Source organism: Phascolarctos cinereus, unplaced genomic scaffold (assembly GCF_003287225.1).
Source record: "Phascolarctos cinereus isolate Bilbo 61053 unplaced genomic scaffold, phaCin_HiC Scaffold_9;HRSCAF=440, whole genome shotgun sequence".
Lineage (NCBI taxonomy): Eukaryota > Metazoa > Chordata > Mammalia > Diprotodontia > Phascolarctidae > Phascolarctos > Phascolarctos cinereus.
The window spans coordinates 176,672,831-176,685,771 of record NW_027556402.1 but is presented as its reverse complement, the minus strand read 5'-3'; the positions used below and the strand labels follow the sequence as shown (position 1 = coordinate 176,685,771).

General features: G+C 35.3%; 1 protein-coding gene across 11 annotated transcripts in view; it reads left to right on the top strand.

Annotated features, from left to right (window-relative positions):
• Positions 1–12,941, top strand: part of PACRGL (parkin coregulated like) — a 178,702-nt gene that overhangs the window by 16,397 nt on the left and 149,364 nt on the right. Inside the window, exon 10 of one of the 11 annotated variants that reach the window (XM_020992555.2) lies at positions 1,645–2,502. The exons of the other annotated variants lie outside the window; for them this stretch is intronic. Within the exon in view, the coding sequence (XP_020848214.1) occupies positions 1,645–1,701 (57 nt within the window). The 3' untranslated portion in view covers positions 1,702–2,502. Of the gene's footprint in view, positions 1–1,644; positions 2,503–12,941 lie in introns of those variants that run through there. 11 annotated transcript variants of the gene reach the window in all.

Sequence of the window (12,941 nt, the reverse complement as noted above, 5' to 3'; positions counted from 1 at the left end):
ATTTTTTATTGCTTCACGGAGGCATTGCTTGTAGATGTTTTGGCATCCGTGCTGTCTCAGTAGATCATGATGATGTTTTTTGTTTATCCATTCTTTTAGCATGTTTCCTGACTTCAGACCTGATGTTAGGGCTGGGCTTTGTGGCACTTCTAGAGGGAAAATCTGGCCTGATTCTCTTGTGGCTTTCTTGGGGTAATGAGTATTGTGTTATTTCATGACCTCTACTAATCCAGATAGGCATCTTTTCTACTACTTCTAGCGTTTGGAAGTTGTCTACACCACTGCAAGGTTAAGTGACTCTGCTAGGTCGTACAGTCAGTAGGTGTTATAAAGGTGAGCCTTGAACCTGGGTCTTTGTGAGTTAGAGGCCAACTCTATCCACCATGCTTTCTTGTCCTTTTCAGTACTTCTCAAGTACAAATTCCTTGAGGGGAGGCTTTGAATTGTGTTTTCTACCCCATAGAGCATAATTTGTGCACATAATAGCATAGAATGAAGAAATGAATTTCTCTGTTCTCTATCGCTATTTCTAGGACTTATAAATGTACCTGTTCTTTCTTTTTTTTTCCCCCAAATGAGATAGAAGAATTTTCAGAAATACTCTTCACAGTATTCCATTGAGGAGATTTGAAACTCTGTATCGGAAGTGTTAGGTAGGGGCAGCTAGATGGTACAGATGGATAGACTTCTGGCTTTGGAGTCAGGAGGACGTGAGTTCAAATCTATTCTCAGACACATCATACTTTCTAGCTGTGTAACCCTGGGCAAGTCACTTAACTCTGATTGCCTCGCCAAAAAAGCAAAAAAAAAAAGTGTTTGGTGCTGTCTTTGAAACAGTACTCAGAGAACTGGTCATTTTGAGTTGCCTTTCGAAGTCAGTTAAGAATAAAATTACCCTTTTCTGTGCCTTAAAAAATAAAGATTAAATCCATTGATTTAAATCCATTTTTCTCTTATTAGTTTTTTTTTCAAATGAGTTAAATATGTATTATATTTCTGCCATATGTTATGGTTTAGATACCTAGAGACTTCTGACTCACATCATACTTAAAGATAGGCATTAATTATTTCATTTCATTTCTCTCTGCTGGTTCCGTGTGTGTGTGTGTGTGTGTGTGTATTTATATATATTTATTCATTCATTTATTTACTTATTTATTTTTATATTTTTTTATGACTTTTCTTTAGACTATCTATCTGGTCTTTGTACTATCCTAACCTTAGGTAACTGGGGAAGAAAATGGCAAGCTGCTCCAGTCCACAGAGTCAGGCACAACTGAATGACTGAACAATTACCACCTTAGGTAGCCCCAAATTTCATTTGGGAAGGCTATCCCAATTCATACTGAGTGTTAGGTCTTCTCTCACTTACCCTAATTCAAAGTTTTCAAGAATAAGCATTGAAAGAACAACCTGCTTTGATAAGTTTTGTTGTTCAGTGATTTTGTTTGACTCTTCGCTGGTCAGAGTTGATTGCTAATACTACACATGATATTCTGTTCTTTTTAAAAAACTATCTTATTTTTCATTTCCATTTTTAAATAAACTTTTGGTAAATTCTGTTTAAAAGTATTATATGTAGAATCAATCTGCCCCACTGAGTACTACAACATACTAATGATGCTAAATCTTTTCTACCAACAGGGCAGCCTTATGATTATTAAAGCTAAAATTCCAACCTATTGTTCCATCTGCTCTTAAACCAAAGGAATGATAAAACCATTTGGCTAAGTGGTGAGAGATGTCAGAAGCTTGTGGTGAACATCGTAGGATCCTTTTTTATCACAGCTACTGATTTGTTATTTACGTGATAAAAATTAATACACAAAGTTGATTCCACTGAATCATAGTAAATAAGCATTTATCAGCATGGGAAAATAGTTAATTATGGAAAACTATTGAAAGGACTTCTATAGTGCAATTTTGTGGGATAATTTTGTGGGGTTTACCAATTTTTTTTCTTATTGCATTTGGTCTGTATTAAGGACCACGGTTTTGTTTACAGTTTAAGATCTGATGTTTATATTTTAGTGCCTTTCAGTTGTAGTATCACTTAAGTGATTGCATTAATTTTTCATAATTACTTTGTCATACTTTGTAGGGTTTTTAGACCTATCATAGAAATTAGTAAGAATGGTTAAACTGTTTAGTAACTCACTGATAAATTATTGCTTATAAACAGGTATTTTTATGATGTGCAATGCCTGGTGAAAACATCCAGAACATTTCAAAATATGAATGTTTGAATAGTGTAAAATTCTGTCGTGTTATAACATAAATTATTATTTTACTATAACTTGCTAAAACCATACATGAGTTTAGATGTTTAATATATAAGTAAATGTTATTTTTTTTATATTTTCTTAAAAAAATGTGACTTGCAAATTGGGATATTTAAGAATTCAACTCTTGAAATTCCAAATGGTATTCACAAAATTTTTAGTGTTAACTTATTGACCCTTTTCCCCTTAAAAATATGTAATAAATATGTTGTAGTTCTCATTCTTTTTTACCTTACGATTTCCTATATTACCTAGAAGAGCTCTTCACATTAGGCCAGGGGTGGTGAGAAAAGATTAAGTCAGCTCAACCTTATTCCAGAAAGAAAATATTCCAGTTAACTTTTTGGTCAAAGTTGCTGCCAGACAATCAACCAATTAAGCGTCTGCACTGGGGATATAAAGAAGGGTAAGAGACAGTCTTGTTCCTCAGGTCATAGTCTAATGGGGAGAAAACATGTAAACAGCTGGGTAGGTACAAACTATATACAGGATAAATTTGAAATAATTAACAAAAGGCACTAGAATTAAGGGGATAGCAAAAGGCATCCTATAGAAGGTGGAATTGTAGTTGGGACTTTGAAGGAAGGCAGGATGAGGAGAGAGCATTCTAGGCGTGGAGAGCAGCATTTGCTCGTGAAGTTTGCTGAGTGAAGGGTGGGCTGGAGTGGGGAGACACCTTGTGACAGAGACCAACCAGCAGGTTTATTCCAGTAGTCCAGCTGAGGTGATGGGAGCCTGGAGCAGAGTGGTAGCAGTATCAGAGGATAGAAGGAGGCAGATACATGAGAGCTGTTACAAAGGTAAAATCAATAGGCCTTGGCAGCAGGTTGGATATTGGGATGGGGGCAGGGGGGAGTGAAAGAGTGAAGATAACACCTAATTTGCAAGCCAGGGTGAATCATAGGATAGTAGTGATGATAGTGCCTTTGAAGATAATAAGAAATTGTTTGGGAAAAGATAATGAAGAGTTCACCAGGTGACATAGAGGGAGAAGAGAGGAGGACCCAGGACAGAGCCCTGTGGGACACCCATAATTAGTAGGTTTGACCTGGGTGAAGATCTGGCAAAGCAGATGAGTGGTCACATAAGTAGAAGGAGAATCAAGAAGGATGAGGACTGAGGAAAAGGCCATTGGATTTGGCATTTAAGGGATTAGTAGTAACTTCAGAGAGCAGTTTTGGTTGAATAATGAAGTTGGAAGACAGACTGTAGAGAGTGAACAGTGAGAGGAAGTAGACATACCTACTGGAAACCTCCCTAATGAAGTTAGCTTTAAAAGGAATGAGAGATAAAGGATGATAACTAGCAGGGACAGATCAAGTGTTTGAGGATGAAGGAATGGGCATGTCTGTAGGCAATAGGAAAGAAAGCAGAGGGAGTGTGAAAGATAGAGGGGTGCAGTCATCTGGAGTATTAAGCACTCACTGTGCCAGGTAGAATGCTAATTGCAGGGAAATAAAGGCAAACGTAACAATCCCTGTTTTATAGAACTCCAGATTTTGGAGGCAGCTAAGTGGCACTATGGGTAGAATGCTAGGCCTGTAGTTAAGAAGACCCAAGTACAAATCCAGTCTCAGTTACTTACTAGCTATGTGACCTTGAGCAATTTACTTAGCCTCTATTTGAAGGGGATGATAATCACACCTACCTTTCATGGTGGTTGTGAGGGTCAAATGAGATAATATTTGTAAAGTGCTTAGCCTGGTATCTGGCATAAGGTTCCATATTGTAGTGGGTGATATATGCACCTAGAAGTTATATACAGAGTAGATGGGAGGTAATCTCAGGAAGTCAGTTGTTGGAGTGAGGAAGGAGTGTCTGTATTAGTAAAGTTCCTGCAGAAAGTAGGGCTTGAGCAGAATCTTGAAGGAAACCAGGGAAGCCAGTAGGCAGAGATGAGGAAGAAGAGCATTGTAGGTATGGTGACATTGAAAAGACATGGAGTTGTGTGTGAGGAACAGCAAGAATGCTGATGTTGCTGGATCATACAGTATGTGGAGGACAGTAAAGTATAAGAAGAATGGAAAACATATAGAGGGACGTAGTTTTAAAGGTTTTAAATGCCAAAAAGCATTTTATATTTGATCCTGGAAGTTAATAGTGAAGTTTTTTGAGTAACAGTGACATGATCTGGCTTGTGCTTTAGGAAGAACATTTTGCCAGTTGAGTGGAGGATAGGTTGGAGTGAGGAGAGACTTGAGGGAGATAGAGGCTAACTGGAAGGCTATTGCAGTAGTCCAGATGTGCACCAGAGTTAAGGCTTTTTAGAGAGAAGGGGAAAAATGAGAGATGTTACAAAGGTGGAAATGATGGAATGAGACAGAAATAGAGGATAACACTATAAAATACTTCTGAAGAACGGAGAGATTAATATATATTTAAATATAAAAACACTGAAATGGCGGAAATCTGACAATGGAGAAGCCAAAGAAAACAATGTTAAAAGTACACATGAACTTTATAACAGCCAAACAACTGACCTTACTAATAGAATACACATAGATGACTTACAGACACTAGGTCTGCCAGAAAAACATGGTAAATCAGAAAACCTGAACACCACAAAGCAGGAGGTGGAAAGCTGCCTGATACTTTTAAATATAGAAGACTACATTAATCAAAAGATGCCAGTTAAAAGAAGTTTGCCTTCTAAATGGCTACCACCACCAGCACCACCCTTATTCTTCAAACTCCAAAAAACAGTGGTTAAATGTAACATTTTCAGTGGCAAAGAAAAACAATTGTCTAAGCAGCCAAGGGATAGACCTTCAAACATTCCTTTAAAGGAGAATTTAATGTAACAAGATTTTTCCTCTTAAGATTAGAAGTTGCAGGAGAGAATAAAGTAGCAAATTTGGGGGAAAAAATTAAAGCCACTACCCCAAAATAACAATGGCATACCCTACAAAATTAAGCTTAATCATTAACAACAACAAAAATTGATACTCAAAGGGCATTTCTGCACAGAAAAATACTGAGCAAAATATGTGACATGAAATAAAAGTAAATAAATACAATTACCAAAGAAAAATCAATAACAAAAATTTAATTGCTTTTTGTTAAGCAGTGTTTCGTTTTGTTTTTTAATTCTCTCATATGCAGTTAAGAAGAAACCAGAGAATTTAAAAGGGGGGGTGGGGATTAAGATGTAGAACCAAAGAAAGAACCAGTATTGGTACGCCCAGGACAAATACCTTGAACACCCCTCTGTCCCCCATCAGTACATGAAACTTATGTGGGACAGAATTGTTAGATGGTACATACAGGGATAGAGAAGGTAGGGGAAAAAGGGCAAAACTCCTTCCAAAGTATGAACAACCAAGGGAAGGAGATTCTTGTAGTCAGATGGGTAGCCATCTTGGCTAGAATGGCTTTATCAGCAGAAAGGGGAGATTGTATCTGGGTGATTGAATTGGGTTGAGGAAGGGAAGGGATCCTATTGAAGGGTACTCCCCTGGTGGAAGAGGTGAGAGGCTGTGTGTGTGTGTGTTGCATGTGTGTGCATACGTGTGATGGAAACCACATGATGGGTTAAATCTAAAAGGAATTGATGCATTGGGAGGCTGTCTTCTCTAGGAGTGTTGTTTTATGCACAGTATTCTGATGCAGAAAAAGCTTAATCTATACTCTTTGGGGCAGCTGGATCCCACACATGGCAACATCAAGCCAGAGATGTGGTAGCGTAGCACTGGGGGAAGGTAGGGAATAGAAGGGGACCACACAATTTGGGACATCGTAATTTTTACCATATGGCACTGGTTCAGCCCAGCATTACTTCTCAGAAAATACAGGTTCAAAATAGCCAAGAAGGGAAAAGAACAAAGAAAACTCAAGAAAAGTACACTAAAAAGAAAACAGAAGTTGAAGTTTTTGAGCTAACCACAACAGCTGAAAGAAAGGAGTAAAGAGGGGAAGAGCTAAGTCCATAAAAAAATAAAAGTCCCAAATGGTGAAACAGTAGGCAAATGGTATTGAAATTAGGGAAAAGAGCCCAGGGAATAGAATTATATCAAGGAGTCTAAAGAAAACTAATCACTGGGGCAACGCACGATGAGTTTAAAGAAGGAATAGGATAATTTAAGGTTTGCAAAGCTCTTTATTGTGTGATTCTGAGAACAGCCCTGTGAGGTAGATGCCATTATCTGTTTTATAGAAAGGAAACCAGCTGAAAGGTTAAATAACTTGTATCTTGTCTACGGAAGAATTTTAACACAGCTTCCTGACTCCAAGTCCAGCACTCTACCCACTAACCACCTTGCTCCCTCAGTGTGCAAAATTCTTTAAAAAAAGAAAGTACCAAGGAAATTGAGGAAAACAAACTTAAGTTATAGCTTTAATTGTGAATGGACTAAACAATTCAAAAACATTGAAGAGTGATAAAATGGAAAAGAAAACAAAACCTCATAATTTGTTTTTTAGACGAAAACAAAATCAAATGAAAGAGTAATTACTGTGCATCAAGTAAACCCCCAAAAAGCAGAAGCTGCAATTGTATTAGCAAAAATAAAAATATCAGTCTAGATAAACAAGGAAATTATCCCTAAAGGAACCACAAATAAGCTATTGCAATATTAAATACATGCTCCAAATGGCTACATAAATACATGAAGGAAAAGTGAACGGAATTGCAAAAAGGCAGGGTAATAATAATATTCCTTTCTCAGAACTAGACATACCTTACAAACAAAACAAGAAGAATATAGAGCCAGACAAACTGTCAGAGTTAGGGCTAAAAGATTTATGGTGTTTTCTGAATGGGAACATTGAAGAATATAGATTCTTAGCATCACATGACACCTTTCTGAAAATTAACCCTATACCAAAGCAGAGAAAAATAATATAAAAGGCAGAAATGCTAACTATATGCTTGCATTTCACATAATACAATAAAAACAGTAATCAGTATGGGGAACCAACATCTCTCTCTTACTGGTTCCTTCCCTCCTGCCTCTAAACGTCCCCAGCTCTCTAACTTTATTAACAATAAACCTTTAGTTGTTCTTGTGTCTCTTTTCCCTTTCTTAGTGAAACTCCTACGAAAAGCCTTATCCTCTAGAATAATATCTAAGAGTCTAGATTTTAAAGCACCAAACTATCTTTCCTTGCTCCATCCTATCTTTCCAACCTTGTAATTTGTGCTCCGTCCTTCACTCTACAATCTAGTCTCCCCAAAAAGGACACTATTTCCTGTCTCTGTTTTTGCGTTGGCTGTTATTTATATGTGGAATTCTCTCCCTTTTCATCTCAGCCGTATAGAATCCCTCTCTTCAGAGGGATTTAAGAGGTAGTCCAAGTATCTTTTACTTGAGACCTTTCCTGATTCCCTGAACTACTAATGTCCTCTCTCTCAAACTACCTTGTATTTAACTACTTTTTGTGTATTTGTATTTATTCTGTGTATTCTTATTGTAGTACTTGTCTGCTTCTACTAGAATGTAGCTTCTTGAAAGTAGGGACTTTTAAAATTCATTTTATTTGCATTCACCACACCAGCACAGTTCCTGGCACACAGTAAATACTTAAATGCTTGGTTATTCACTTGATCATTAATGAATAGTTACTGGAGCTGTGGACCTAACAGATAAGTATTAAACCAGTGATTTCATTGCTATGGAGAATACTTGGGTGAGAAATCTCCCTCTACCAATACAGGTTAGCACTTTGTCTGTAACTTATCATTTTGGAGAGTTGCCTAGACAGCTGAAAGATTACATGACTTGCCCAACATCACAGAACCAGTATGTGTCAGAGGAGATCTTGAATCCAGATCTTATCTTTATGCCAAGATGTCTCATTAATGAATGATGATTAAAAATCTTTAAATAAAATCCTGGTAGAAAGATTACAGTAATTTGTGTCAAAAAATCATTTACTATAGTAAGTTGGATTTACACTGGGAATATAAGGAAAAACAACATAATACTAAAAACAAGAGCAGACGATTTCATTATTAGATGCAGAAAAAGCCTTTGATAAAGTACAACAATCATTGATGCTAAAAGCTTTAAAAAACAGATTTTTAAATTATAAAAAGCATGTATCTAAAGCCATAATTTATCCTTATACAGGGTGTCTCAGAACTCTTAGTAGAGTTTTAAGCTTTAATAAATTCATTAGAATAAATGCCACAAACTTATAAAAATATATAATTTTAAAGTTTAAATTTATTTAGTTTTGTGAATTTTTTTAGTCATGAATTGTGAATAGTAAATTTTAATCTGAATTTTGACAGGGACATCTTATCATTATTATGCTTTGCAAAAGTTTCTGGATTGTGCTTTCTCAGATCAGTGGATTGGTGAAGATCATGCTTGGCCTACCTCAGTCACATACCTGTCTTCGTTAGAAATTTTTCTTGTAGGACCACATCAAAACTGTTATGTATGCAGCAAAACTTGTAGTTTGGATGATCTTAAGACTAGGATTACAAATGCTAGATTAGATTGTGAGCTCCTTGAAGGTTGAGACTATCTTTTGACTTTTTTTGAATCCCCAGGGCTTAGCACAGTGCTTGGCACATGGTGGGCACTTAATAAATAAATGCTTATTGACTGACTTATAATCATTAAGCAGCAACTGATGCATGTTTTTACAATATTTAAAAATTAGATCAATGTATATCACAAAACAGTGATTATGTTAAACTTTAATAAGAATCAGTACTTTAAAATTTTAAATAATTAGCCTTGCATGTTTTTTTTTTAAGTTTGTAACATTTATTATTATAAAGTTATTAAAGCTTAAAACTACACTAAGAGTTTTGGGACACCCTATATTTGGTGATAAAATAGTAGAAGCTTTACCAATAAACAGAGAGGTAAAGCAAGGACACTTTCTTAATGTTTCCAGTTCTAGAAGTACTTGCAATCACAATGAAGAAGAGAAATTTAAGGCATAAAAATAGAGAGTAAACAACACCATCCCTATTTGTTGATGATGCTTTACTTAGAAAATCAACATAGAGAGTAACTGATAAAATTTAGAGCTTCATTAAAATTATAGATCTTATAATAAACCTTTAAAACAGCATTAGTGTATCTCAATGAAATCTAGGAGGGAATAATAGGGAAATCTCAAAATAACTACAAAATAAAATTTATGGGTAGCAGTCTATCAAAGCACTATCCCTTTACCTATCTACATTGTCTATATATTTATACACACACACACACACACACACACACACACACACACACACACATAATCTCTTTAAAGAAGTAAATAAAAGCCTAAATAATTGTATGGCTATTCAGTGTTCTGTCTAGGCCATACCAATATAATAAAAATTGCAACATTATAAAAAATAATTTATAGATTTAGTTGTATAATACCAATAATAGTGCTAAAATACCAAGATTATACTATGCAGAGCTAGAGAAAATATGACAAAATTTGTTTCAATCAACAAAAGTTCTGGTATATCAAAAGAAGTAATAAAAAAAAATAAGGGAGAAAAGTAAGCACTTCAGCCCTCAAATTGTATTATAAAGCAGTAAACAACAAAATTAGTTGGTGTTAGTTGAAAAATAGAAAAACAGAATAGTAGAACTAGGCAAGGAAGAATCAGAAGTAACTAAACTTTTTGACAAACCCAAAACAAATTACCTGAAGATGAGATTCTTATTGACACAAATTTCTGGGAAGAATGTAAAGCAATCTGGCATTAGAACAACACCATATATCATATGAGTATGTGACCTGAATATTAATGATATTTTAAAATTTGAAAAAATAAATGGATCAGGTACATTTCACAGCTTATGGCTGGGGGGAGGGAGGAATTACTAACCAAAAAAAAAAAAGATAGAGATGGTCACAAGAGGTAAAATAGAAAATTTCAATTATATGTAATTAAAATGCTTTAGCTCAACTAAAATTAACACAACTAGGATAACAAGTGAAACAACCAACTAAGAAAAGATTTTTTTATCAAATATTTTTGATAGGGGGGTAATATACAAAATGATATATTGGTAAATGCTTAACAATCAGATCTCTGAGAGGAAAAATGTATTCATAATACACTTTTAAGTCTGAGTTGCATTACTCACATTTTCTCCATCACTTTTTAAACTCTAGACAGCAAACAATAAAAGCATCATTTATTTGTGGGTTTGCTGATTTATGAAAGTACAAATGCTCACAGTGAAAATTTAACAGTTGGCTCTTGAGCTGCTTCAACCTGACTCTAACACACCCCTTTATGCAAGCAACTAACAAATTTATAACCATATACCATTACCCATCTACCAGGGAAGGACTAAAAAAGTTACATTACCTGGAATTTTACAGTGCTATAAGAAATAACAAATATAGTGAATACAGAGAAATATGGGGGAAATTATATGACCTTAAGTAAAGTGAAGTAAGCAGAACCAGGAAAATAATATGCTGCAATGGAAAAACACCACTAAAACAACTGAGTCTGAATGCTAGGAAATTGTAATGACCAAGCCTGGTCCTAAAGAAACAGTTTGAGAAGGCACAGGTAGGATATTATAGATTTGGAACACTTTCTATATTGTTAGACTTTATTCAGTACATTGGGAAGTTTTGTTAAACTTTATTCATTTTTTTTGGTAATAAAGGAAAACTTCTGGAGTGTGGTAGGGAAGGGAAGGTGTATATTGAAAGTTAGATTATGTAAAAACAATTGTTTTTTCATAAGCTACATATATATTGCTTTTACATAGATACAAATTTAAAGAACATTAGGATAAGTAATATCTTTCACCCTCTCAGACTTCAGGCTAGAGATATTTGCCAATCCAGGAACAGGATCTAGCCTTGGAGGACCTTAGAGAATTTATGGTAATAACTACTTGCATTTTTATAAGGCTTTAAGATTTACAAAGCTTTTTTTCTTCAAAACAATCCTCTGAGGCAAGTGAGGAGCCGAGCCAAAGGTATCTCCTCCCCTAGGGGCTATTTGCAGTCTAGAATCTTGGGGTCTGAAATTGGAAAATTCGCTGTAGGCAAAGGTGCTATCACTACCTCCATTTTATAGAGAAGGAAACAATCTGAGGGTGGAGGGCGTGACTAAGCATTTATATTGTGCCTACTACTGTGCCAGGCACTGTGCTAAATGCTTTACAAATATTATCACTTTTGAATTTCACAACTCTATAAGGTGGGTGCTGTTACTATCCCTGTTTTACCATTGAGGAAACCAAGGGAAACAGTAAGAGACTTGCTCAAAGTCACACACCTAGTAAGTATTATTCACTGTACCAGGGAGCTGCCTCCTCTCTCATTTAGATGATAGAGATTAAGTGACTAGGGTCCCACAGCTCGTACCTGAGCTAGGCTTTGAACTGAGGTCTTCCTGGCTCCAAGTTCAATACTCTTCATGTCCCTACACAAATTAGAGGCAGTTCAGTTACTTATTTCTTAACTTAAGTGAGTCACAACCTCTGTGAGCCTGTTTCTCCATCTACAAAGTGGGAATAACCATGCTGTTAATTATGAATTAATATTAATTAAATGTTAATTAATAATGCTAATAACTAGCATTTATATAGTACATTAAAGTTGACAAAGTGCTGTAAAATATTATCTCATTTTATCCTCACCTACCTGGCAGGTAGGTGCTATTATTATCCCCATTTTACAGATAAAGAGAGGCAAAAAGAAATGATTTTCCCATTTGTCACACACATACTAAATGTCTGAGACAGGATTTGAACTCAGATCTTGTGGTTCCAAGTTTAGCATCTTATCTGTTGTACAACCTAACTGTACTATCCATCTCACAGTTATGAGGATTAAATGAAAACAAAAAATATATGCACACACATAACTCAAGTACTTAATTTTGTAAGCTATATAATCTTTATCAACATTTTGAGCCCATGTAATGTGCCATCTAGTTGCCTTTTGTATCAGTCTATATTATATACATATGCACAATGCATGTATTTTCTAGGATGTTTATAATGCTTATTTCCCAAAGGTGGAGAAAATAATTCATAAACTACATGTCCTGATTTTCCTTCTGGAATATATAGTCGCTATATTTATGTTCCTCCCTAAGAGAGTTCAGGGAGGAAGGCTGGAGAAAAGTCCTCCACTATAGTTTTAGCTGTTGCCATGCTATAAGAGACTGCATATATAAAACAAAAGAAAACAAAATTTTCTCTCTCCCATATTTTCCATTTCTCCTAGGAGAGATTGTCACATTTATCTATATAGCCTCCATCCTGTCCAACAAATCCCATGGAAGAGTGGGTTGGGAGAAAATTATTATGTTTAGATCCCTTTTCCTATTCTATTCAGTAAGTCTGGAATACAAAAGTAGGGTTTTGACGGGATGATTGAAGGGTTTACTTTTGTAATTGCTGGCTATCTTAAGCCAATATTTAATTTTTCTTACATTTAATAGAGAATATTTTCAAAAATTATCCTTATGTTATTTGGTACCATTAACAATAAGTAAATATTTAAAATAATTCTTGACTTACTGTAAGGGTACTCCTAGAATTTTATTTACAGTTAAGGGTTTAATAACTGTAAAGAGTTTGAAAGCCACTTGATAACAGAATTGAAGGTAGACTTTGAAAATTTACTCTCACAAAACTGAGTACATTAGCTAGTATCGTAGAAAACATGGTTAAAATCTCTATAGTACTCCCTATATGTTACAGGGGCTCAAAAATGTCG